Raw genomic sequence first — 27,491 nt, 5'->3', positions numbered from 1 at the left:
CCCTTCACCTGGAGGGACAACCGGGGGAGGCGGTGACACCCCCCGACGGCAGCGGAGTCCTCTTTGTTACCAAGCCGCTCCGCCAACGAAGCGGCTGCTGTGAAGACGCCGCCCCGCCGTCGGTGGCCGCGGGGCTCCGGCCGGGCCGAGGCGGCGGCAGCTCAGGGCGGGGACCCTGCTGGGGACGCGGGAAGCACCGCTGAGGCGCCGGACCCGCGGTTGTGCCTTCGCTCTCCTCAGTGGCCCAGCTGGAGGCAGGCAAACACGACTGGGCTTCGGCGGCAGCGCCGCACCTCGCCAGCGGCTCGGACGCCCGGGCGGCGGCGGGCCCGGCGGTGTATAGGTATATATAGGTATACCTATAGGTATAGGTATATAGCCCCGCGCCCCGGGAGTACCGCACGCTCCCACTGGGAGAGGTTGTGTTGGATGTGAGTTACCCCAGCTTACATACCCATCGGCAGTTTTAAAGTTCGAAAAATAATGTTCAACTGTGTAATCGAAAACCTTAAAAGGAGAAAGAATCTGTCCCTAAAAGAAACGAACCTTGCGCCTGACAACAGCAACGCCCCAAGTGCCCGGGGCGGAGGCCCCCCTGCCGGCCTCCCCACCTGTTGGCCTTCGCTGCGGCCCGTAAGGGCGGGGAGCGTGGGGCTGGCGGTGCGGAAGCCTCCCTCCAGCGTTGCAGGGAGGGAACACTAGGAAAGCGAGTACATCTGTTACTTTTCTCTCAGACCGCCCCTGGCACCGGACAGGTCCAAGTCCGTGCGCTCGCTCTCTGTGCCTCATGGCGCTCCAGAGCCTGACCGCCGAGACGTGCCGGGCGACAGAGCCGGCAGGCCGGACCTCCACAGAGAGGTACCGGTGGCAGCACAAAAGGTGGTACTAACGTGTCATAGATATAAGACGTGACAGTCGAAGCTCACGTTTGTTAATTATTAAAAGGGGCGACTCGAGCTGCTATCGGCTCCCGCGGGCGGAGAGGGGCGGGAGGCGGCTGGGGCCGAGGCCGGGCGGCGCGGCGGAAGTGCGCAGTAGCGCTCCCATGGCCCGCCCCGCCCTGCCGGGGCTGCCGTGAGTGGGGGCGGCGCCGAGGGGCGGCGGAGGTGGGTGCGGATCCGCGGCCGCGAGGGGCCCCGTTGGGCTGGCGGTGCGGTTGGTGGAAATGCCGGGGGCCGGGTTCCCGCTCCGCTTGGGGCTGGAGGCCTCTCGGCGGCGGCGCCCCGGGCAGGGCGCGGAGCGCCTGAGGCGGGGCGGGAGCCGGCTGCGGGCGGTGCCGCTGCCGTGCAGGAACGGCCTCACGTCGGCCGGCACCGCGCTTCTCCCCCGCCGTCGGTGCGCCGGCAGCTGCGGACCCGAGGACGGCTGCATCGCGGAAAGCACCTGGGAGATGACAAGGAGCACCGTGGGGTTATAAGTATAAAAGAGTTTAAGATAATGTGTAGTTTATGCTACTGTAACTGATTGCACATTATTTTCCTTAGTTAAACTATAAGCATGAAGAAATTAAAGCTTAAAGAACTGGAAAGCTGTCTTCAACAAGTTGATACTTTCGAAAGTCCAAAACTGCTCCTTGAGCAGTACCCGACAAGGCCTCATATTGCAGGTAGAGGTTACCTACGGCTCTTCTGTCTCTTCTACTTCTTCATCAGCACTTTAAAATAATTCTTTAGAAAAGTGTTTCTACTGCATTATCTCCTTCGAAGCCTTTACACTAAAAGTAGCCGAGAAATTGTATCCAGGAGGAATGTAATTAATTATTTTTAATGACCTGTTAACTTCTTTTCATTGTAAGTATACTGTTAATACAACCCAAAAATCAAGTTAATTGATTTAAAAGATAATGTTGTGACAGCAACATATTAATTTATAAATGAGGAAGCTTAAAAGGACTTATTTCATGACACACACAAAACAGTAAAAGTATATATACAGACACTCATCCAAACCTTAATTATTTTTTCCAGTATTTTACATCCTTCTATTGTTTTTCACCAGACAGATTTAGAGGCATACTTTTTCCACAAACAATACTGATGGCTCTGTGTGTAATCTCTCCACCAAAGATCTAGAGTTCTATAATTCGTCACAATGTTTTTGACTTGTTTACACGTATAATGAAAAAGAGAATTACAGGCAGTGAGAACATCAGCACAATTTTGCATGATAAGAAACCTTTAATCCAGGGTTTGCTGAAGGCAGAAGCAGCTTTTTTTGATTAACCAGATGCGTATTTAGTATTATTGACCTGTGCTTTTTCCTCCCCCCAGCATGTATGCTTTATACAATTCACAATACTTTTGATGATATTGAAAACAAAACAGTCGCAGATTTAGGATGTGGTTGTGGCATGCTCAGTATTGGAAGTGCAATGTTGGGAGCAGGGTAAGTACTTAATAATACTAAGTTCTGGTTGTGGGTTTTTCTGGCATAGAAGAGTAGAAAATAAAATTAGAATGTAGCAATGCTGAACTAAATTAATCTTAGGTATTTAATCTGGTGCATAATGAGGCTATTTGTTTAGGCAGTCAATAAGCATTCAAATAGTGGAAGAGATGGACACTTGCCATGAACTTGGCAGTCATATTTGCTTTCCCCTGAAGCACTAAATGAACACATGAAACTTCCTTCCCTAACTTTAAAAGGATATTTGAGAAGGGGCAACAGAGCTACTTGCATTTTTATCAGCACTGAATTTATAGTGTACGCTTGTTACATTTCTGAGATAAAACAAGTTGTGTACATGGATCACTTTCAAAACTTTGCTATAGAATTTAATCATCGTTTTAGTTTGCAGGAGGTTAATATGTGGCACTGTTGTTTGTTTTTTAATAGATTGTGTGTGGGGTTTGATATAGATGCAGATGCACTGGAAATATTTAATAGCAATATTGAAGACTTTGAGCTCATGAACATCAACATGGTTCAGTGTGATGTCTGTTCTTTATCTGACAGCATGTCAGAGACTTTTGACACAGTTATTATGAACCCTCCTTTCGGTACCAAGCATAATAAAGGTTGGTAATTCTGAAAATCAGTTAGAAATTATTAGGAATGAAATAGCAAGAACACTTTTAATGAAATGTCTCCCTCCTTTATTACAATTACCTATTGTAATTACCTAGAGTTTTGTTGATCTGGAATCACTTTCCTAAGTACAAATTAACAACTTCATCCCTGTAACTAACAATCTCTGGGTTTGAAATATACAATACTAGCTATTTCATATCCCTATTGTTTTTCTCTTTTACTAAAAGCAATTGGGTAAGTTTTAGAAATACTTTCTGTACCTTAATGTATTCAATGCTCTTTCTCAAATAGCCATTACTCCAGAAAAATTGAAGCATGAAGTAGATCTGTAAGTCCTCTAGTTTGAGCTTGCATTTAACAATTTTAATAATTTCATCATTCTTCTAGGAACAGATACGATTTTTCTGAAAACTGCTTTACAAATGGCAAGAACAGCTGTATATTCCCTTCACAAAACTTCAACACGGCAGGTAAGTTCTTTGTTTTATTAGGACGAGCATCAATCAGACAATGAAATTGCTGGCATTTAATGATGTTGTCTATAGCTTCACTGATTTGTTCACACCTCTATGGGGAATGAAACTTGTTTGGGGTAAATCCTAACCAGGTCAAATTAATTATGATCTCACATACATCAAGATAAGTGATGTATGTTCCAGCTTGAAAAACAAAAGCATAGGAGAACTTTTAAATAAATACAGGGGTGTGGATGTTTATAAGACAGTGTAGAAACAAGCTTTTAAATTTACCTGTATCTATTTAATATTGTAGCACATTCAAAAGAAAGCAGATGAATGGGAAGTGAAGATGGAAGTCATAGCAGGTAAGACTAATTTGTGTTAAAGAAAAAATCCAACATATTTTGTTGGGGGCTAGTATCTAGAATGCTACCATCCAGTCTTAACAGCCTGAGGTAAATTTAAGTGTGATTTAACACTGAAAATTACTTTTTTCAGCAGTGCTTTTTTTTTAATATACCTTGCTACCTGGCTAGAATACAACTAGGCACTTAATAAAACTCTGAGGAATACGTGCTCTGTGCAGAATTGTAATTGGATTTCTTCCTGGACTACATTTTGCTTTCAAGCAAGTTACCTACCTGCCTGCTTCAAAAGCAGATTGTTGATGGATAACAAAGGCAAAGTGCAGGTCAGCTGCTGTACAAAAAAAGTATCCTGTCCTTATAGTAACCTTATAGTATTTTCCTGATTCTTAAATATCACCATCTGGATGCTTTATGCAGTTATACAACTTCAGACATGGAAGTTGCAGAAGTGCTTGAAACACAACTACGTGTTTGCACTTTGGCCGTTTCACTCACTGTTTGATGTGGTCGGTGTAAATTTTGTCATAATGTAGTCTGGAGGTCAAAACATTACCTGGTCAGGGGGCAACAGAGGTAAACAATAGAAGAAACAGAAGAACATGGGTGTAGGGTGTAAGACAATCAACTAATAATCATTCTAGTGTAACAAGTATTCTTTGTACTGTTCACAGAACTTAGATATGACCTACCAGCATCATACAAGTTCCATAAGAAGAAATCAGTAAGTATAGAACCTAACATAACTGAGAAAATGCTGTCTTGTACTTGGCAGGTAAATAAATTCTACTTAAGAAAATTTAAGTTTTAGGTGCATATCTACAAGATGAGGAATGTGCACAGCACTTGAGAGAAGTTCACTATGATGGCATCAAATTCCATTGCTGTTACTACATTCTGTAGTTGAACAGGGAAAAGAATCACTAATGCAAGTCAAAGCTATACACAAATCCAGCACTGCAACTAGACATGAAAAAGTTAAGAGTAGCCTCCTTGACTCAACTTCTAATAGCTAGTTGCTTGATCCTATCTGCAACTAGAACTTAGATTGCTTAATTCAATTAAGGCCAGAATAACTAGGATTTTACAGCTGTAGCATTATTTCGGTGTTTTAAGTTCTGTACTACAAATAGCTACAGCCAGTGAAATCCCTCATAGAACCACCTTAGAGGGCAGGAGGAAGTTCTGCACTTCATCCCACAATAGAAGATCTAGTCAGGATGCTAGGGTATGGAAGCTTAAGCCCGCAGGCAGGTTCCTGGGTGCTGAATGCTGGCCTAGAAGACATGTATCCCATTACCACTGGGGAAGTAGAGACAATCCTGGTGTAGATTGAGCAAGATTTGAACATTGTTAGGTATGTTGAGTAGCAAAGACTAGAAGTTCTATTCAGTTATACCTATTCCCTTAGTAACTTGGAACTTAAATGATGGAAGTCTGTCCTTTGGCTTTGCTATTTCAGTTACAGCTTTATACTAGATTAACATCCAGGCTTCAGTAGTAAGCAGTTTTAAGTTCTGAATTTATTGGCAGCTGCTATTTAACATAACCACAAGATTACAAAGTCCATAACCTTTTACATTTGAATGAGGTGCCAGAGAAGTTGAGAGGATCTGACAGTATAAACAAAACCATAAATATAAAAGTTTTCCAGGGTAGTATGTTAAGAGTAAGCATGCTTCTTAAATAAAAAAAGCTGTAACCCAACAAAATGAAGCTTTCCTCTCTTTGTAGGTTGACATTGAAGTGGATTTCATTAGATTTTCTGCTAAGAAACTCCTGAACTGAAGCATGTTTTTAAAACCTATTGAAATGGAACAATAAAAGAAAAAAGATTTTTTTTAAATTTTGGTATTACTGATCTCCATCTCCGTTTTCTGTTTTCAGTTGTTTTGGTGCAGGTTCTTCTTTTTCCATTTCCTCTAGTGGTCTCTTCTTGGGACTTGCTTGTTCTGCAAGATTGAATATGTAGTCATTTATGGTAAAGGAAAGCATTTCCATATTATCTGAAATCTTCTAAAAAACCCAAATCCTTCCTACCATGCAAGTTCAAGGATGAATCCTAGTTATCCACAGCCACTGCTATGCTAAAGGGTTTACTTATTACTGTGACTTAAAGCTTTTAGATATTCTAAAATACCAACTTTGAAGAGCTTCTTCCCTGTGTAACTTCACAGCAGGAGGGCAGGTAAGAAGACAAAGGAATACAGTCAAACTGGAGTAGGTTTCACTGGGTTTTGTTTAAGCAGGTGCCATATCTAATGGACAGAAGCTTAGCTCTTTGTCTTCTCCAAGCTAATATATGCAGAACTATTAGTCTTCTCATATCCCCAGGGGAAAAAATCACCACTGAAGAGACTGGGTCTGTACAGTTGTATGATGTTGCTGACAACCACCATCTTTCAATGCAGAATGCTTTGAACAGCCCTACTGTACAGCCTCCACTATCTAGTGATTAATATGCTTTTTTGACAGTTCTGGAAGGAACCAAGCACAAGACCCTTAAAGTTACTTTACTGATACTGACAAGAGGACAGAAATACTACAGTGTAGGGCCAAATATGTTTGTAAGAAACATGAGTACTTCAGAAAGTAGCTCCATCTACTAAAGAAGCTGCATCTAGTGCACAGAATGACATACCTGTTTTAGCATCATCTTCGCCACCTTCCTCTTCATTCTCAAACTTAATTTTCTTGCCCTGAAACTGTACTTTTCCTTTGTGTGCACCTTGAGGTATCTTCCCCCCTCTTCCTTTTCCTTTAATTCTGCGCCCTGTGGGGATAAAAGATGTCCGAACTTTGTATCATTTGTCTTTGAGCTTGCCAGTTAAAAAGAATGCATTACAGTTACTCAGTGTTTACTATGTATTCACTAGTTACTTCCACACAATGCCACTGCTAGGATATTATAAATGCTTAAACCAATAAAAGGAGGACCTTTTGTTTTCTGTTTCAGCAATTCTTGCTGATCTTCCAGTATTTTTTTCAGAGCTTCTTTCTCTGCATCTCCTTCTAGCACTTCCCATGTAACGTCCTTGTTCCGAAGCTGTAAGTTTCCATTATGTGCTGCTTTGGCTTTTTCCAGAGCTTCTTTTGCAATATCCTTAAATAGGATAATTCCCTTAAAAAGAAGAGTGGCATTTGCATTTGAACCTTACTGTGAAAACATTCAGGTAGAATGATGAACAACATATCCTGTTAGGTACCTCAGCAAGTTCATTACTCTTGAATGATGAAAAATACGTCTAGACTGAAGCAAAACCCTCAGGTTGTCCTAACAAACAGTCTCAGTTTTGACCTTATGAGCTGAGAAGGCTGGAAACTTTATCTGTTCTTGTGAAAGAATTTAGGGGAATAATTTAATTCCCTAAATATTCTACAATTCAACAGATCAAGTAAATAATTTCTTATTTGATTACATAAGAGAACAATCATTTAACCATTCAGTTTCAGACTAATACAGAGATCTTAACTCCTTGTCTAAGGTTCTACTGACCTGCTTTGCACCTCTGACAAAGTGTATCCATTTGATTTCTCCGTGATCAGAAAATACATCATGGAGATCTTCTCTGCATGTTTGATCATCTAGATCACCAGAAAACTTCAAAAGACATCCTGTTTTTTCTTCCAGAGACTTCTAAATGAAATAAGAAACCCCAACATTTTTGTTGAAGAGTCAAGCTTTAATATTCATTTTTTCTTCCCCCTCAATCCTAAGACTATTAAAACATAATAGCCATAAATTAAGCAGTTGAAGTCACCCCCCACTTAGTGCTATCAGTAGCCCAAGCATTCTCGCTACATAGCTTATTTATGCTGATCCAAGTCTTGCATGGTGTGTGTCCTCTCCCTTTTTTAAATTTTCTTGCTTACTACGATACATTTATGTTAAACTTAGGACTCCGTTCCCATAAGAGAGTTACATTCTTCAAATTCTACAAAACAGTTTTCTGAAGGCTGACACTTTGTTTGAAAAATCTATATAATACTGATTAAGTCCTTACTGGATCCTTTAAATACCACAGAGGAATTATTATCTCAATGGTGCATTTAGGATCACTTCTGAACAGGTAAACATGCTTAATAATTTAAGTTCAGGATATGATCATTTAAACAAAAATAGTCTCTTGAAAATAAGGTGAAATACTATGACAAAACAAAGTCTTAGTATAGGTTAGTTGGAAAAGCTGAAGTGACTTTCTAGAAAGCACTCTATATTATAGAATTTCCAACTCTGTCAAGCTAACACTTGGGATATTCAAAATGTAGCTGGAGGAGCATGTTTGTTATGTATGGGTTGAAAATCCATACAAAAGCAAGCATTGCATAGTTTTCAGGTATAGAGATTTAAGAAACCCATACCATTTCAGCATCTGCTGCTTGTTTCTGCTTTTCTTCTTTTTCCCTGTAGAAAAGTTAAATTAGTTAAGAGTAAGTTCAAGTGTGGTCAGGTGAGGAAAGCCAGGCACTTCAATTAATAATGACTTACTGCTTAGCTCTTGCTTTAGCTTCTACTTTGTTTTGTTTCCTTTCTTCATTCTTCTTTGTACAATACTCCTCCCTTCAACAGAATATAAGCTAAGTTAATACGACTTAAGAGTATTCCATTATAATTACTTTGTAAGACAGCAGTAACCAAGAAACAGCTGAGATAATCTTTCAGAGTTGAGATGCTAGTCTCCAAAAGACAGAGCTACCAATATCTGTACAACAGCGTAGAAGCTTACGCTTCTCAGATCAAGCCAGGTTCTTGTCTAAATCCACCCTTGACTATTATTAGTCTATACATCAGTTAAGCAGACTTACTTGAAAAGTACTATCAGCTCTGTGTCTTTGTACTTTTGGTTTGGGATCTCTGTGAACTTCTTAGCAGATTCAACACTATCAAAAACTGCAAATATTGAGCCCTGTTAAATGGCAAGAGACATTCAGTGTTAGAGTAATGTTATCCAGGGGGTATTCCCTGCCCCAGGTCTAGCTGTTCATCGCAAGAGCTACCTTAAATGTTCTCTGCAATGTTCTCCTCATTTGAATGTTTTCAACTGGACCTTTATCCTCAAGCCATTCTTTGATATCATCAAGAGTTGCATCTAGTGGAAAGCCTTTCTGCAAGACAGCAACAAACTTCAATTACATGCAACAAACTGACACTTAGTCAGAAATTATAACCTGCCTAGTACGAGTTAATTCAAGCTTTACATAGATGGTTTTTGGTCAAAGTCATGCAGAACAGCACAGAGCAAAGGAAGTTTACTTACAACATATACAGATCTGTTTTTAATTGCAGCCTTATACTGGTCATTTAATTCAGGAAGGGGTTTGTTTGGAGATCTTCTGATTTTAGTTTTGTCTTCATTTATTTCCATTAAACCAGTCTTGGATTTTCTTAGTGCTTCTACAATAACACTAAAATCTTTTGAAAGGCGACTTAACCTATTGAGTAAGCAGACCCAGGTTATTACAAATACACAGGCAAAGCTGAAGCCAAATGTTAGAACAGCAACAGGAGTTGTACATGCAGACCAGGGACATTTGGCCCCAAATAGGGATAAGTAGCTGAAAGTTACCCTTCCATCCAGATTAGCTGCACTTTGTTTTACCTGTTGAATTTGATCATTACTTCTAAAGGCACCCAGCCATCATCTAGTTTGATCTGTTCCTTTAAGAACTTGTCTCTTGGTAGATTGTGATTGCCAAAATAGTACTGCAAAAAAGAAGGGGGAGAGAGGTGGGGAGAGAGATTTGTCTTTGAACATTCAGTCTTAAAAAGCCCATTTTCATCTGGCAATTTACTACAGTGGATTGAGACATACCCAAAGGAATTAATCTGAACAATTAGAAATTCTGAAATTATTACTTCCTGCATTAATGTGATACTTTTCCAAAAATTAGCTGCAACACATAAGCTGTAAATAAAACAGTGCTTCATCCGGTGGGACTAATGAGGCAAAGGTAGACTGCAGTTTCATTTAGGAAAGGTACCAAGCTTATTCTGTTAACGCAATTATTCATCAGCCTGATCAAGCTCTGCAGAGTCAGAAGTCAAATTTGTCACCAACAGATTCAGGTTTTAGTCCTTATTTAAGAAATGTATGAGCAAGAATATAATACTTCCCACACTGAGAAATCATACACATAGTTTCTAGGTCTTATTCAAAAAAATACTGTAAGATAAAAAAATTGGGTTTATTTTCATTTACTATGTTCTCATTTTGATCATGCCCAGCATGGGAACACAATTCAGTACAAGATAGACAAGTTAATCAGATTCTTTTGCTTACTTGCAGTCTCATCTAGCTAGGGTCTAATACTTGTAGCCATAGGATAAGTTCCAGTGTTTCCACCAATATCACTGTGCTTTAAAAAGTCAGTGCAAGTTTTACAACAATACCTCTCCCTCTAGTATACCTCAACCTCACATTACCACAAGTCTAGCTTTGTCAACTATTTCTCCTCAATCTCTGGGTTTGTTTTGGGTTATCCCCCCTAAATAATGACTACAGCTGTGCATGCTAATGGGGGTTCACGTGCAGCTGTATTTTTGTCCTTGAAGAAAACAGTTTTGTTCTAGATGTCATTTTAAGTGATGTGCTTGCTTTTCCGTTGTAGGGTAACCCTCCAAGCCTCTAGAGTGAGAAACAGTTAATATAAAGTAGGCACATAAGTTTACTTGTAGTTTGTAGCAATAAATTACAAAGTAGTAAATCGTAACAGCAAGTTACACAATGTGCTAATATTTTGACCAGCACAGATTCCCAAGTAGGAGGACTTTTTTTGCCCCCCAAAATTAAGTCATATACAATTAAAATGCATCTTCCTATTTGCATAGATAGAGTAACTCCAGTGAACATAGTAATAAATAGTTTGATGATACGTTCACTTGCTGTAGCACCTAAAACGCTAGCAAGCTAATCTTTTGTGTTTTTAAATGGTTGTCTTACAGGCAACTCTAGACAAGTGTAACTTCCAACTTAGACCACAATTACGAATTACCTTAAAGTATTAAAATACCTGTTATAGACCTGTGAGAGACATTTTTTTAAAAGGCTGAAGATTCAAGTATAACTCCCTCTGAAGTCAGCTTCCCATTAGCCAGGCCTCTACCAATTGATGTCTCCAAAACTACATCTTGGTCCAGATCCCAAACTATAAATTGGACTTACCTCAATTTGCTGACAGATTTTGCTTTCCAAAATAGACATGTTTTCACCGTCTCCATTTTCAGCCATTTTCACCAGCTGTGTTGAAGAGAACATAGAGCAAAGGCACTAAGTATTGGATAGTACTTTCTACAGGCTTCTGTTTGTATAGTGTTGCATTTCACCGCTGCCTCATCTAAACGGGATCACAGACAAGTTCTTTAGCCATGCATTTATGCTTGTGAGCCAACTTTAAACATGACTGCAGAACTCCAAGGGGAAACTATGAAACAACTAGAAAAAACTGAAGTAAAATAAATACTTCGGTTATTATGGCAGCATTTGCCGTTCTACATTCAAGATAAGTAAAAAAAATGCTGGCACTTTACAGCATTATTTGTTATTTACCTTTCTCTAGGCACAGATCCTCAGTTGGTACCTAACAGCAACAAACCTGAGAGCCAACAATATTTACTCTTGAAGTCAAATCCAATCTCTCATCACTAGGCAAAACATCAATAACAAAAAATTGTTTATGTTCCTCAGTAGGTATAATTAGAAACTTTCTGAAGTTTCTGCCTCCTAATTAATCTTTGAAAGTTCAAGGAACTTACTGGAGGAAGGAATGAAAATATCTGTGTCTACTAATACACCCTAAAGATGTCTAGTTCTGTCCTTCACAAACTTGTCTTCACTGCAGTTCCACCTGAATACTGAATCCAGCATCTTTGGTAAGAGGTAAGAAGTTTTAACTCGCAACTAACTTCTTCCCTGAACTGGCATTAAGTGTATAATCCTAGTACATTGGATGCAGTCACTGCAGGCACTGGAAGGTTGGTGAGAAAGCAGCTACTGTCTAGAAAGTTCATTGGGATCAGAGAATGTCTATCTAGTCACTCTTCTTAAGAGTGAGGACAGAGTGTGAGGAGTAATCCTTGAAGAAAAATGCAGCTTTGTAAAGCTGCCAGAGATCTATTTAAATTCAGTTTCAAATGAGGAAGCACAAATTTCTTCTTCCTCCCTCTTGGCACTATCACACTTGTTAAATCCAGCTACAGAAGATGAATCAGTTTCATGGCCCTCAGTTACCCCAGTTCACAGAGCAGTGATCGTTAAGACTCCTGGTGAAGGTGGGTTTGAACTCATGTCTTGCATGGTTTATTGGGAGATTTCATTGTACACATTCTGCTCTTCTGCCACTTGCAGGACAGTAACATCTTTCAGAGCATCAAGATGATTGACAATGTAGAAGCATGGAAAACTCCCCCAAGATTCCCTTGTCACAGGAAATTACGTTCTTCATCAGAACACCCGCCTGGCAGCCCCGTCTTGTTTTAGTAGTTTAATGCACCAACCATTGTTCAGCCTACTGCAGTCTGCAGTATTCCCATTTCCTCCTCTTCCTGATCTCAAGGCTATGTTGCATCCTTTGCTGTGCTTGCAGTTCTTTTTTATCTAGGCACTTAACAGCCTTAAAATTTGCATCCCAGTCTCCACTACTGGACTTCCACCTGTACCTAACATGCTCTTTAAAGCATGATTTCAGTGGGTGTTAGTTGGCAGCTCTGCTCAGATCATGGTCCATTTGTCCATAAAGCACTTCAGTAAAATGCAGACTGTAGTTCACAAGCTGGTAGTTGCAGTTATTTCCCATTAGCCACCCTGACTACAGGGAACTGTGGGTCACTACCAGATTCAGGTGCTGGCACTATCTTAACATCCCCTGCAATGTTGTTCCCAACACCCAACTTGAGAAACCATTGTTCTATTTTACATTATACCTAATTTGGTGTAATCGAGTGGCATTCTACAGAATAGACTCAGCTTTTCCCAACTAACTGACCAGATCTTTGTGTGCTACTGTAACTTCTAGTCCAACAGACAGTCAACCCACCGAAGAAAGAGAAGAATAGTTTCATTAGATAAATTTATCACTGACTTAATTCAGCTTGCAAACACTTCTGATGGAGCTGTTAGGGCAGGAAGAACAAGAAAAAAAAAAGCCAAAAACACCTTTCCATGGCAGAAAGCAGTTGTAGTGGGTTAGATTGGACATTACCGCACCCTCAGAGTCAAAAAAAAAAAAAAGTATTGAATGGCAGCTATATGAATCTTGCTATTCTTGAACCTTGGTGTAAAATCACTGTAAATCAGTTTGGTGATTTAACTCGCATTACAAAGTCTCTTCTCCAGGTGTGGCTTTTTTTAAGCACCAGGCAACGTATTTAAGTGAACCATGTTCTTATGGGTGCTTTTCACAGTACAGCTCAACGTTTAAGACGACATACTAATTTACCATGAGATTTTAAAAACTTTGCTCTCTTGCATATTCTGAGAAAAAAAAATAATTTGGACTTCAGTCTTGTATCTTGTTTTAAGAAAAAAGCATTAACAAGATGTTCTGGAATGCTAGAACAAGACAGTCTGCTGCTCTACACTGAAATACAGATTGAGCTAGACAGGAATCTTCCCTCACCACCTTCCATTTGGTCAGCCAGTCTCAAGTACACTGTTAAGAAAGAGCTGAGTGGACGCAGTGGCTTTGCCCTCCTCTATAGCATGAAATACAGAGCAGCCTCCAAGCAGGCTGCATCTGCTTGCTCCTTCAGTGGTCTTTGCTGTTTTACCTGTCACACTGAATAGCACATAGATTTATTGGAGCAAGTTTTCCCTTAACACAAGTCGTTGTTAAATAAAAGTTGGGGCCTTTTGACTGCGTGCTGCCAAATCACCCCACCTCTTCTACCCTGACCAAAAACCACACTGGACTGAAATATGCAGGACAGCCTTCTTTTTACCACAGGATACCCAACAAGTGCCAAGATGGTAGTGCTGTGAAGCAGTATGGAAGAATATACGCTTTTGTCTTCACCTAGCTTCTGCCACCTAAACTCCTTCAGCCTTGTTCTATCCTTGAATACCCCATCCTTCTTGCTCTTTCGCAGCTCTCCCAGTGCACCACTCTCCAGTCTGCCTCACTCCAGGTACCAAAATACCTGGAACCAGCAACTTACTTTCCACATAATAATGCTCAGCCCTACTGCTAAGGGATGAAAAACAAAGTCTACTTCATTAGCAGTATTTTCAAGGTAAAAACCACACCGTGCAGAAGTGTAAAACAACACAAGGCCTGGGACAAGTCCTTCAGATTAAGTCTTACACCCGGAAGAGTTTTTCTAGAAAGGACCCATTCAGCTGCCAAGTAACAACAAAATTAAGGCAAGACTAAGAAAGACTCAAGCTTGCCATATGTGAAATTCAGTTCAGACACTGATTGAGCTCTAACCTATTTAGAATAAAAGCAGAAGCAGCCTTCTAATTTAAGAGAAATGCTAGTCCTGCTGCACATGCTCACTTCAGGCTCTTTAGCTCCGTCATTTGGCACCAGCTAGTCTTCTGGATCTAGCTTCCACATCAGTAGTTTTCAGTTGCTCTGCAGCAATGAAGGCTGATAAAAAGCTGGCTCCACTGAAGAACCACCACAGTTGGAACAGCATGGAAAATCCTACATACGATTTTATTGTGCTTTCTCAGTAGACCACACTGAGTTGTTCCTTCTGTGTGCCAACAGTCCATCTCAGTACTACTCAAAATGAAAACAAGTTAAAATAATGCAAGTAGGCACGAAATTTAAATTACACATGGGAAATGACAGTTAAACCCTTTAACTAGAAAAAACGTTGTATTAGCTAGATGACCCCAAAAGAACTCTCATGGGGATTTTCATTTTATCAGTCACTTAGTTCACAAGTTCAAGGGCTGGACAAAGCTTCGTTGCAGGCTAACTGCTTTTACCATTACTGTGATAGATTGTAAGGGTTTATTTAAAAAAAAGTTCCCCCAATAAAGTAAGAGGAAACTGTTAATGATGCATTGCACTGTTCAGGAACCCACATGTCAGACAAGAGGTCTGGGCCTTCTGACGAGATTCTTCTATCAAAACACAGCTTCTTACTTAAGGTGAGGATTTACTGCCGCCACTCATTATCACAGATGTTATTTGCACATTGGTTTTTTGAGCAGAACCAGTACAGTATACGAAGGAATTTCTTACAAAAAGTATTTAACTGATAGAAACGTCAGCTCCTGACCCTTAAGTCTACGCTAGGAGACGTCGGTTTGCCCCACGACACTCGCACGCTGCTGCAGGGACAGCACACCCCCTTCAGGCCGCCTCGAGCCCCGCGGCCGAGCCTCCCGCCCAGCCCCAGCGGGCACCGGCACCGACACCGACACCTCCGCCTGGCCGCAGCGCTGCCCGCTCCCCTCAGCCCGGCAGGCTCCGGCGGCGCTGCGCCCGGGGGCAGCCGCCGGGCCCGGCAGGCAGCGGGGGCAGGGGGGGCAGCAGCCGCGCCGGCGCCGCTCCCTCCCCGCCGGGCCGGGCTACGGAACCGCCGGCGGCAGAGACGTCCCGGCGCCGCGGGAGGCGCTTCCGGTGAACGGCCGCCGCGGGGCCAGCTGCCAGCACCGCTGCCAGGGGGGAACGGCGGCAGCTTCCCCGCCGGGCCCCGCGCCGCACTGCTGCCCGGCCCGGGGGAAGCGGGGCTGTACGCCCTCACCTGCCGCGGGGATCCTCCCTCCCGGCCCGCGGCGGGGAGCGCCGCCAGGAGCCGTGCCCGCGGGGCCCACCACCCCCCGTAGAGCCCACCCACCCTGGAGCCCGCCCTGCCCCGGCGCTCCTCAGAGGGGGCCCGGTCCCGAGGTCGAGCCGCCCGCCCGGCGCGGAGGAGATCAGCCGTCAGCAGCACAAACCTGCGGCAGCTCCAGAACCGGCCGCACGCGGTCCCGCTCCGCCGCTTTAAAGGCCGCAATCGGCGCCGCGCGGCCCAGCAGCCTCCGCGGCCACCGCCCGCCCGCCCCTCGCGTGGGCGTCGCTTCCGGGGCGGGGCAGGCTCTGCCTCCGGTCCCTGCCCCCGGCCCGGTCCCCACGGGCGGCTCGGGGCGCCCCTGCGCCCGGGTCGGGTACAGGTACAGCTATAGCCACAGCCCCTGCGCCGGGGTCCGTTCGGGTGCTGACAGCAGGAAGCGGGGGGACCGCGTACGTGCGGGCTTTTCGCATAAGGGCGGGCGCGGTGACGGCGACGTGCCCTACACTCGCCGCCGGCCCCTCTCCGGCTGTGCAGGGGCGGGTTGTTCACCTGCTTTTGCACAGTTAACCGAAAAAGTAACTTAAAAGATTGTATTTGTACACTGACGCTGTATTTACGTTTATTAAATATTACAAATGTTCGCTAAAGTGCTACAGGTGTGCTGTGAACATCTGTAGCACTACAGACATGGGGACCACACCAGTAAAAATTTTAATAAATAGTACTGATTTGATTGATTCGACCTCTGTACGACTTCATTTTCTAGTTTACAAATGAAACAGCAGAACACTTCAACATAATACAGGTCTGACAGCACAACAATTCAGTGTTCACATTCAACTATTATTAAAAACGTATCACACAGATGGCTAAAGATCCCCTGCTCCAAGCTTTCCACTGCCTGTAGGATGCACCAGTTGCTGACCAGGAGCCAGAATCCCTCCTCCTCTCAGGGAATTCATACTACTGCTGTGCTCCAGCCCCAATTGCTGCTACACGCTTTCTTGGAATATGCTACGGACATGAGCTAATTTAGAAGGGCGTTGTAGATTATTTTAAAAAATAGCACCACTTCAACAGCAAGTCTGAACTTTTACACTCTGTTTATTCTAACGCATTCAAAAAACTCAGGAGTTATCTGAAGCCCTAGGCAGAAGTCTCAATATGCCAGATCAGCACGTGCTCTCCCAGCATGTCAGACCTACAGACCTTTTTTCATTTCGGAATTATGCTGAGAATCAGCACATCACCCGGGGGGAGAAAGTGGACTCTGGCTTCCAGTGCCTCCAACCCTGGAACAGCGCTTTCTTCCACCAGTGCTAAGCACCCGGTCGGGAAGGGGCAGGCAGGTGGATGCTGGGCAGCTTTGTTAGCCCTTGCCTTGTTCTTACATCCTTTCACCAACTCACAACTGCCAGTAACAGGATACAGGCCAGAACAAACCTTCAGGCCAGTCACAGGCAGCTGGTCTATGCTGATGTTTTTCAACAAACACGAAGCTTCACAGGTACATATTTTTCACTGAAAAATTACACACGTTGAGTTCACTGCACTTTCCTTCAATACAAAGATCACCTTCATGCTTTTGTGATGTTGTCCTTTAAATCCCCACCTGCCTTTGAACAATTCTTGGCTGTGGAGATTTCCAGGAGAAACAGAAGCACTTCATTTCTCTTGCTCACCTGCTGGCCCACGCATTTCAAACAGCATCAGAGCTCAATTTCCCACACCTCTTTGCAGATCAGAGTCTTTAAGCATTTAACACCAGATCCTTAAATAGCTCTCAGTGGGATGGCTAACGAAGCAAAATGCTGAACACACACACACACACACGCGCGCGTGAGCTTCTGACATAGTAAAGTGACACACAAAGACATCAAAACAAGAACTATATATACACCACAGAACTTCCCATCAAAGCTCAGAGTTGAGCGCCACCTCCTACCAGCAGTGAAATGCAATGGAGAAATAGTACAAAAATGTGAAAGAACAAAAAAAGGTTGAAAATGCTTATGATCAAGAAAAAGAAATACTATAAACTCAGAGCTTACCTGCTTGGAAAGCTGCTTCCATCATATCTGATAAATCCAATAAAAACAAAATTTAATTTTTGGTGGCAGTGCTGGTGTAGGAAGTTCCCGCCACACCCTAAGGCAGCCCTGCGTTGTCCCTCCCTCTCACGCCAATGTTTAACAGCTGTTTCTGCTGCCATTTTATAAGCTGGATTGGGGAACTGATCTGGGCTAAAAGAGCCTCTCTGCTCCCCGGGGCATTTATATATTTGGATCACTGCTATCAGACTGCGCAGCCCCACAGCAGCTGAAGCAGGACTGGGTGAGGGGCAGTAAAGGCTGGAAGGAGCAGGAACACTCCCCACAGCCACCTCCTCGGCACTGGGAAGGCTTTGCCATCTTGTATGTTCCATGCAACTCGTGTGCTTCCTTTCAGTCTGCCTCCCCCCTCTATCCTGTTCCTAATTTTCATAAAACCTGAAAAAAGAAAAAGGTGTCTTTTTAAGGCCAATACCTCCCTGTAGAACATGGCTGAACCCAGACAAGTAAGTCCAGCGTTAGAGGAGGTGCTGGTTGGCAGCCACCTGGGTATGAGCCACACACACAGAAAGACAACACAGTTGCACCTTGCTCCCTCAGGGAACCAGGCTAATAAAAAGCCCCACGTTACAGTATCTGTACAAGCTAGGGGGTGAAAACAAGTCCTAAGAAGTCACTGCAATAACAACTCGGTCAAATGCATTTGTATTACTACCTACATGGCAGGATGCGAAACAAGGACTGGGGGGAAGGCTGGAGATGGCAGGGTCAAAACACCAGCTATTTGAATACTACCTATGGATTCTGCTGGCGATGGCAGCCTGTCACGGGAGTCTCCCAGTGAAGATGGGACACAATTATGACCTTTCAGCCCATGTCAAGTTGCTTTCCAGGCAGAATTTGAAGATCTCATATTACATTTTGAGTCAGATAATAAATAAATCCAGTGGACCACTCAGCATTCAATTTCTCCATGCATAACATATTTTGACAAGTTTCCTCAGTTGTCACCTTTGCTCATGTCACAGTTCAGCACTCCAAAATGACCGAATGGTATTAAACGAAATAGAGAAGCTTGTATTGTGGGGGAATGTTAGCAACTTTCCAGTCTCTCTCATTTCCTCCTTCCATTCCATCAAGACACACATCTTAAATTTTATTTAAAATAATAGTTACCATGGCTTTTCCCTGAAAAAAATAAATCACCGATACCTGTGCATCTGCCAAGGAGCCCACTACAAAGCCATGCAGAGCCTTTTATTTCTCAAGGGCCCTGACCGTGTGAGAACAGCGAAGTGAGCACTCTTCTGAAACTGCCCTGTACTGCAAAGCACTGTTCTGCAAAACCAGTACACGCTTTCGGCTTGTGCTCTGGGGCCACTGCAGGACGTTTATCCCCTCATTCCCAGCCTGTGCTTTTCTCCACTCTGGCATTTGAAGGTAGAATGAGAGGCTTCCTATAACTAACTGCCCATGATTTCTGGATGCGATAACCTAGTTATCGAAGTGATATTGCTCTATATGTACCACACGCGTAGCTTGTGGCAATGAACCATTTCTATAGCTACCTTCAGAGTATCAAAGATTTCATCTTAAGCCCAGTAGTTCATAGAAATCCAGAGTATTTTGTTTGGCTTTACTCACCTTAGCACCAGATTATAGTTCTACCCAGTGATTAATAAAAACAAACCTCTTTTTCACAGTAGTTCCTGTGAAATAGCTGCACAAAGTATTGCAAGAGAGTAATTTGAAAACTTTTATGATAAAGAATGATTGGACTGAAAAATATATCATCTTGTTACCACATTTATATTGCCAAATTGCTTAGAATAAAGACAAATTATACCTAATTTTTAATGATGTGCACTAAGAGCCTGTATTAGACATCTCATTCATGAGGTAATCAGCACTATTATGAATACTGCATCTGCTGTTTTGTGTAGCAGCAATATGAAAATTACATGTTTACACGTTATACACACAGACACAGCCATGTGACCGCATAGCGCTGGGAAGATTACCTACTGCTTCCCATTTGTTCAGTTCAGGGTTGTATTTCTCAATACTCTGCAGATACGTTCCTTTTGAATAGGAATATCCTCCTGTTACATAGATGCATCCATTCATAACCACCGCACCACACTCCATCCTTCTCTCCATCATGTGAGCCATCTGCTTCCACTTGTTTTGCTCTGGGTCATAGCAGTCCGTGATCGTGGTTTGTCCACCCACAAAATAGATCTTGTTTTGTAATGTAATTGAACACAATCCATATTCTTCAGGAAGAAAGGAATACAGTTCAACTCAGCGTGACATTGTTAACTTAAACTGCAGCTATATGACAAACATTGGGCACCACTGAGGGCAGCTGAGTTTCTTCACTGAGCTTAGGAGATACCTCAGGATTTTCTGCTATGCTTGTAAAAGCAATCTCAAGGTGTTACAGACATGAACACCAGTACTTTGTGAGAATTGCTTTAAAAACTTACTGTTACCAAATATAGAATACAGAGGAAACCCTTTTAAAATTCATATAAATTATTTTTGCCAAATACCTATGAATAGATAGGACTGGGTGGGAGTGTTGATCTGCTTGAGGGTAGGAAAGCTCTAGAGGGATCTGGGCAGGCTGGATCGATGGGCCAAGGCCAGTTGTATGAGGTTCAACAAGACGAAGTGCCAGTCCTGCACTTTGGTCACAACAACCCCATGCACCCCAAGGAGCTGGGGGTGTTGGTCAACAGCTGGATGAACATGAGCCAGCAGTGTGCCCAGGTGGCCAAGAAGGCCAACAAGCCATCCTGGCTTGTATCAGGAATAGTGTGGCCAGCAGGAGCAGGGAGGTGATTGTGTCTCTGTACTCAGCACTGGTGAGGCCGCACCTTGAATACTGTGTTCAGTTTTGGGCCCCTCAGTACAAGAAGGACATGGAGGTGCTGGAGCGTGTCCAAAGAAGGGCAATGAAGCTGGTGAAGGGTCTGGAGAACAAGTCTTATGAGGAGCGGCTGAGGGAACTGGGGTTGTTTAGTCTGCAGAAAAGGAGGCTGAGGAGAGACCTTATTGCTCTCTACAACTACCTGAAAGTAGGTTGTAGTGAGGTGGGTGTTGGCCTCTTCTCCCTAGTAACAAGCAATAGGATGAGAGGAAATGGCCTCAGGTTGCACCAGCGGAGATTTAGACTGGATACTAGCAAATATTTCTACACTGAAAGGGTTGTCAAGCATTGGAACAGGCAGCCCAGGGAAGTGGTTGAGTCACCATCCCTGGAGGTATTTAAAATATGCGTAGATGTGGTGCTTAGGGACGTGGTTTAGTGGTGGACTTGGCAGCATTAGGTGTGCAGTAGGACTTGATGATCTTAAAGGTCTTTTCTAACCTAAATGATTCTATGAATCTATGATTTTATAGAAAGTTAGTTTACTATGTTATTTAATAGAATGATGCCATTCCTTAGTTCAATATTTATACAGTGATTTCTATAGAACAGATACTTGAAGAGGGTCTTCCCTTCCTCTCTCCGAGTGTGGAAATATGAGATGATCCCACCCTGGGCCTTGCTGCCCTAAAGGCATTCCTCCTTTTATTAGGAACATGCTAGAAACTCTTAAGTGGGCTTAAAGACTCCCAAACAGAAGTAATCAAATCAAGCTCTAGAGTTATTACAGAAATTATTATTTACCTGGATGCGGACTTGTGGTGACTATACTCCACTCATTGCTACCTGAATGGTATCTCTGGATTTTATCATAGGTGCAGCTTCCCCTGTACCCATAGTGACCTCCAGTTACGTAGATGACTTCGTGCAGGGCACAGGCGGTGGCATTTCCAACACCTGTACACAGTGTGAAAGTCACAACACACCTTCAGACTGCACACAATAACCATGGTCACTTCCATCCATAATCCCATTTCAAATGACTTATTAATATTTTTGGTGAAATTATGCTTGCAAGTATTTAACTGAATGTGAAATTAAATAAACTTGTTAAGACACCTTATTTTATCAGCATAAGTCAAGAGCAATTCAATAAAATTGCAGTAACCAATACATATACATTAACAGCCACATAATATTTCACAGAATTTTTATGCAGTAATTAAAGACACGACACACTGTCACATTAGTTTGGGAATAGGGAATTATTTTAAATATTTCACTAAATTACAGAGATTTTTAAGTCACTCATATGGCAAGGACAAAGACAATGGGAGTTGAGATCATTCAGTGTCTCAGGGTATCTCTTCTGATCCTTTCAGTCTTTCTCATGGTATTATTAACTATGTTATTGTATAAACAAGGACATAAACAGAATGGAGCCATGTTAACTCTGCCTCTAGGAGAACAAAACAGAATAAAACAAGGGATCTGGCAAGATAAAATGGACCAAAATTAGGAAATCAGTGTGGTTTTTTTAAGCACCTAAGAAGTTTCACACAGAAAACAGGACAAAACAACTGCACACAATGTGTAACTGCTCACAGTATTAGCATAGCATTTCTATTTTTACAGGAAATAAAAACAGACTAATGGCAATGTTTGTGGAAAATACACAAACAGTGAAGAAAGTTGTAGGAGGATGGTGTTTTTTCCTGTTACAGATGCCTCCCAAAACTCTCATGAATGTAGCAAAGTGCTATGTTGCGTCAACTTAAAGTTTTATAATTAATTGTAAATAATTGCCTTAATTTATTAAAAATACATTATAAAATGTATAATTCTTTATAAATTTTATAACAAAGTAATACCCCTTAGGCTGTGATCCAAATTTATATGGTTTTTAATGTATGACAGCTTTATAAATGATTGCACAGAACATCTTAGTAACCTGTTTTTACATTAAAATAATACAATCCCTTTACTGGAGCTTGCTCTCTGACCACCTACTGAATGGACCCTAATCCCAGGTAGTTTTCTGACTTCTTTCTAATTTGAAATTTTCTTCCTGAAAGAAGGCAAATTTAAATTGAGACTACTACTTGCTTTTTGGTCCTAGTGTTCTGTGGCACAGCCCAGCATAGCATTTGGACATTTGCAGTCATTTGGCTAGTAAAGACCTGAACCAAAGCCCAGCAACATTAACAGGAGATTCCCATGCACTTCACTAGAACTTGGATCAAATCCTAAATGTGTGCATGGCACTTAAAAGTGACAAACACAAAAGGATCGACAGTTGAGGCAGACACCATACAAAAGCTTACCTACACCTACCTTTGATCATGTTTGCAATTGGAAGCCATTTCTTTTTTAAAGGATCATAGAGCTCAGCTTCTTGCACTGGAGCTCCCTTCCGGTAACCACCCAACGCATAGATGCAGCCACTTAAGGAAACCGCGCAGTGGTAATACCTTGCGTCAAGCATGGGGCAGCCTTCTGTCCATTCATCTCGCTCACAGTTATATACCCACACGGTGTCAAGTGCTTCAATGCTCTCTGTTCTATAACCTCCTGTCACATATATGTTTGGTCCCAAGTTAGTGACCCCATAGCTCTCTCTGGTGTGATCCGGCATCTCGGTTCCCTGGACCCATGCGTTGGTTAAAGGATCCCAGACATGCACTTCTGATAAGGGATGCCAATAATATCCTCCGATCACATACATGGCTGCTGTGGGTCTTCTGGAAAGACCTTTGGGACTAAGGTTGAGGGCATTGTATATGAGTGACCTTATCTTATTGTCATTAAGCCGGCATTTTTTTTGTAGGCTTAAAGCTGACCTCAGATACATGTTGTCTACGTCTACCTTGATGCAGCTCAGCAGTTCACAGACATCTTCAATTCTTTCTTCCACATTGTGTGCAACCCACTTAACTATAGCTTCAATGGCTGCCTCTTCTTTCCAAACGTTGAGATTCTCTCTGGAGAGAATATAAGAGATCTTCTCCTTGCCAATGTCCAGAAACTCTTCCTGCTTCCACACTTCTTCAAACTGCCATAACAATATCCTCCTGGACTCTTTTTCTAGCTCCGAGCAATCATGATATTCAGCAAAGGAGTGCATCCCTATGCAGTTGTCAGTGTCTAAATGCCTCACCAGAAACTGCTCGCAGGCTTTCTTTACCGACACGAACTGGAGGAGGTCTGCAGCCTCGAGTAGGCTCTGGACATTCCTCTTTGTTATCTGGATCTGTGATGTGTATGCATAATTCACGAGGGCTTCCAGTACGGCATGGCTGAGCCCGGGAAGCCTGATCTGGTTTTTAGATTTCTCTTTCATATCGGCCGTGAACATGGCTTTAAAATAACTGCTGCAAGCCGCTAAGGCGGCTCGGTGGCAGCGGAAGACGACCCCCGAAGCGCACTGCAGGGTGATGTCGGTGAACAGCCCATCCAGGTAGAACGCCCGGAACGCCTCCAGGAAGCCGGCGGGGTGAGCGGAGTCCCGGTAGAGGTAGGCGTACTCCTCCTGCCCGGCCGCTGCCATCGCCGGCCCCCGCCCACAGAGGCGGGCGGCCGGGACGCGGCCGGCGGGGCCGCCGACCGGCCTCCCCGCGGCTTTGTCCGCGCCCGGCGGCGGAGCGGAGCGGTGAGCGGAGCGGTGCCCCGCCGCCCCCGGCCGCGGCCCCGCCCCGCGCAGCCGCCCCGGCGCGGCGCTGAGGGCCGGGCGAGGGGTGCTCCCGGGCCGTCACCGCCCCGTGACGGGCTGTGGAAGCGCTGCTGCCCGCGGGAGGCGGTGGGGCCGGAGCGGCAGCTCCCCCGCCCTGCCCCTGCTTCCTGCCCGCCCCCGCCGGGAGGTCAGCGGGGCCCGGCGAGCCCAGCCCGGCCCCCGCCGCGGGGGAACTCCGGCCGGAACCGCCGCCGCCGCGCCGGGGGCCAACGGGGCGACGGGGATGGTGACCCGGCCGTATAAGGGAGGGAAGCTGATGCCCGGGGGGCGTCACCAGCTCTGTGGCACTCAGCCACACCGCAAGGCGAGGGGGCCCCTGAACGCCGCCAGCGACCCGAAGCCGCCCCGGTCTCCCCGGCGCTCGGAGGAGCAATGCCGGGAAGGGCGGCCAGCTCGAGGGGCTCTCCAGGTACAGAAGGGCGAGATTCGCGAGGGCGCGGCCGGGGCTCTCCTCAAACACATGAACCCGGCAGGGTGCAAAGGACAGACACAAACTATGCCAACAGACTCCAACTATAAGCAAATTATTCATGAAGGTGGTTATATTGGCTTTTACCACTTATGGAAGTGTGGATCACAATTTAAGAAGTCTTTTTCTTCTCTGCTAGCAAAACATTTTCTGCAGTGGAGACCTTTGAAAGTATTTGAAGCACAGCAGCCTCTGGGTTTAAGCACCTGTGCTCTCTCCTTCACCTGCAGCAGGGTTTGGATCCTTTGGATCCAGCAGCCAGGCTCCCCTTGCCCTGCTGGAGCTCCCCCTGCATTGAATGGGCTGGCAGCAGCTTATCCGGCCAAAAGGAGGTGGATATTTGTTATTATTAGCGAAGTGCCAGCAATACCCAAAAGGAGAGTTCCTGCTTTACACAGATTCTATAGCACGAACTAAAAAGAAGGAATCTGGAGAGTGTATATGGACATACTCCTCTGCTGTCCTTCCACACTAACTGTGCAGCAGGACTCGAACCTGCCCTTGGCCTTTACATAGTAACAAGACATAAATAAACTGATGGAAACAAAAACCAACAAACCCCTCTCCCATCTTCCCTTCAGTTTTTCAACCACTCTTGATGCACTGTTAGCCCAGGAAACTGGAGTTTTGTGGTATAACCCAGGAACTAGCAGTAGCCCTGCCTCTCTGATCCAGGCCCATCCTTCAGCTACATTACTCACACTGTTACTTTCTCTGGAGCATTCCCTTGTACGGCCCCAAGTCTGTTTATACATCCCTATGCCAACAGCTTTGTTTTGCTGTGCTTTTGTACTTTCCATTCCATCAGCTTCCTATGGACAAGCAAGAACTTCTCCAACGTCTTGGCCCTCCTACTAGCACATAATACTAAGGCCAAGTACTCTTCATAGTAGCCGGTGTACGATGGCAAATCTGTTACTATACAGAAAATTTCCCATGCACACGTGTGCCTTCTATCATGCGGTTTTTTTTTCATAACGTCTTTACCTAAGTCACCTCCCTCCCAGAGAACACATTGGCTTAAACCATCAGCAAGTCTGGAGGTCAGCAGCACCAAGTACTGAACATGCATCCCTTCAAGGAGCTTCTCCCTTTCTCCTGAGGCTGGGTTACCAGCTTAAACCAGCTTCACCCTTTGGAAACACTCATCTCCCCTTATACCCATATGTGGAAAAAATTGGTAATTGTGGTGCTTCAGAAAAGTTCTCTCTTTTATTAAGAGGGAAAAACCCTGCCAAGACCTCATATTAATAGCTTAATGGCCTACCTACTGGAATTGAAAAATTTCTTCTGTCTCCATATGCACTTTGTCTAGCAAATAGCATCAGCTCTACCCTCTACTTGAAGTGATTGGATCATAATTACTAATATTTCAAGTAGTCTGCTTAATCTACTCTAAACTCCTGCTTCAATACTTTCATCAAAGCCACAAAAAACACCCCTTTTTGAGCATGAAGATGAATTTCTCAGTGTCTCATTCTCTCAACAAACTACAAGGTAGGTTCCTTAAGGCTAAAAGAACAATAGTTAATATAAGTGGAAGAAAAAGCTGAATAATTATTCATATACTAGTTTTTTGTTTTAAGTAAGCAGTAACTGATATCTGTGGAAAAACTGACAGTAAGCTGTCTCACAGCTAAGTTCTGAAAAGCACAGAAGAGGTCGGCACAGAATCTCTGGAACATTAAGTAGCACATATAAGAAAGACGGAGACACACAACTTAAAAAAAGTAACCATACAAAATTAGACTATGCAACAGCCATTACCATTCTTCTGTATGACCTGTAAATCAGACAAACCTATTACAACCTGAGACCCACCAATTCTTCAGATGTTGTCTTTGTGCCCTTGCACCAGCCAATTGGGTAAGATCTCCAATGCAAACATCTCAAGGCCTATCAAATATCCATCATTAAAGCAATGCTCCCAAGAACTCAAGTATATTATTCTGGACATCTTAGACAACAGACTGTTCAAAGCAGCCTTCTACAATTCACTTAAATAGGTGAAGGGCTAAAAGCAGGAGTATTTACAAGGAAGCAATCAAAGGAAATCTTAATTTATATACACTGTCAGCCTGAAAACAGGCAAGACCACTCCTAAAAATCTTCAACTCAGAAAAAGAAAGTAGTGACAACATCACAGGCTAGTAAGAAAATGAAAACACTGCTGCTCAGAAAACAGAGGAAGACAGCTACAGCAATCACAGGCTGCTGAGCTGCATCTCAGACATCTGCGACCAAAGTGCTGCAGAAGTTCGACTAATTTCTCAGTTTTTAAGGCCCTTAAGCCAAAGCAGACATCAGTTCAACAGCAGACTACATCATTATTTTGGACCTTTTGTGGGACTATAAGAAGGAAATCATTTGGCATGAAAATACATTAATTAAATTTAATGAGACTTATTTTTAATATCTCTATATGCACAGCTTAGTCCTTGGGGATCATCTCCCCTGTGTGTGGCAAAGAGAAAGACTGCATGTTCACAAACAATTCCTTAAACGAAAGACAGAAAAATTTTATTAAAAAGTTAAAACGGAGACAGATGTTCCCTTGCAGCCTGTAAGAGGATTATACTATAGATATGGATGAGAATAAATGGGTAAGATTAGTGTAAACATGTATACATATGCAGCATTCCGTGAGCCTTGCAGCAGAAACCCAGCAAGAAAAAAGCACCTGGCTGACTCAGAGCTGTCGCCATGGAAGATCCAACCAGCATCAGCTCGATATGGAGTGGCAGCAGCATACTGCCAGGGCAGTAGTAAGGAGAACAGGAGAGTG

General features: G+C 43.6%; 3 protein-coding genes across 9 annotated transcripts; 1 reads left to right on the top strand and 2 right to left on the bottom strand.

Annotated features, from left to right (window-relative positions):
• The first annotated feature begins 2 nt into the window (after positions 1–2).
• METTL5 (methyltransferase 5, N6-adenosine) lies at positions 3–15,144 on the top strand. Of its 6 annotated transcripts, XM_064451566.1 has the most exons (10): positions 969–1,106; positions 1,485–1,606; positions 2,271–2,385; positions 2,836–3,017; positions 3,418–3,500; positions 3,802–3,853; positions 4,528–4,577; positions 11,693–11,730; positions 14,879–14,952; positions 15,067–15,144. In XM_064451566.1, exons 2-9 carry the CDS (start codon positions 1,498–1,500, stop codon positions 14,913–14,915), a joined length of 666 nt encoding a protein of 221 aa, XP_064307636.1. In that variant the 5' UTR covers positions 969–1,106; positions 1,485–1,497; the 3' UTR covers positions 14,916–14,952; positions 15,067–15,144. The 6 variants fall into 6 exon arrangements, with proteins under 6 accessions (XP_064307637.1, XP_064307638.1, XP_064307636.1 ...); XM_064451567.1 differs by lacking the exon at positions 969–1,106 and adding an exon at positions 3–343 and having other exon boundaries at positions 14,879–15,107; XM_064451568.1 differs by lacking the exon at positions 969–1,106 and adding an exon at positions 390–879 and having other exon boundaries at positions 14,879–15,107.
• Positions 5,359–15,847, bottom strand: SSB (small RNA binding exonuclease protection factor La). 2 transcript variants are annotated; one of them, XM_064451561.1, is made up of 12 exons: positions 15,745–15,847; positions 11,017–11,091; positions 9,454–9,557; positions 9,112–9,286; positions 8,852–8,959; positions 8,660–8,760; positions 8,343–8,414; positions 8,216–8,258; positions 7,350–7,490; positions 6,791–6,974; positions 6,495–6,626; positions 5,359–5,805 (listed from the first exon to the last, which is right to left on the bottom strand). In XM_064451561.1, exons 2-12 carry the CDS (start codon positions 11,080–11,082, stop codon positions 5,708–5,710), a joined length of 1,224 nt encoding a protein of 407 aa, XP_064307631.1. In that variant the 5' UTR covers positions 11,083–11,091; positions 15,745–15,847; the 3' UTR covers positions 5,359–5,707. The 2 variants fall into 2 exon arrangements, with proteins under 2 accessions (XP_064307631.1, XP_064307633.1); XM_064451563.1 differs by lacking the exon at positions 15,745–15,847 and adding an exon at positions 14,348–14,369.
• A 336-nt stretch (positions 15,848–16,183) lies between these two features.
• On the bottom strand, positions 16,184–24,108 carry KLHL23 (kelch like family member 23). Its single transcript, XM_009501701.2, has 3 exons — positions 22,842–24,108; positions 21,312–21,464; positions 16,184–19,908 (listed from the first exon to the last, which is right to left on the bottom strand). The coding sequence occupies exons 1-3, from the start codon at positions 24,052–24,054 to the stop codon at positions 19,598–19,600; spliced, it is 1,677 nt and encodes a 558-aa protein (XP_009499996.1). The 5' UTR covers positions 24,055–24,108; the 3' UTR covers positions 16,184–19,597.
• Between the last annotated feature and the right edge of the window lie 3,383 nt (positions 24,109–27,491).

The sequence above is a fragment of the Phalacrocorax carbo genome, chromosome 5 (assembly GCF_963921805.1).
Source record: "Phalacrocorax carbo chromosome 5, bPhaCar2.1, whole genome shotgun sequence".
Classification (NCBI taxonomy): domain Eukaryota; kingdom Metazoa; phylum Chordata; class Aves; order Suliformes; family Phalacrocoracidae; genus Phalacrocorax; species Phalacrocorax carbo.
This window is presented reverse-complemented; position numbering and strand designations above follow the sequence as displayed.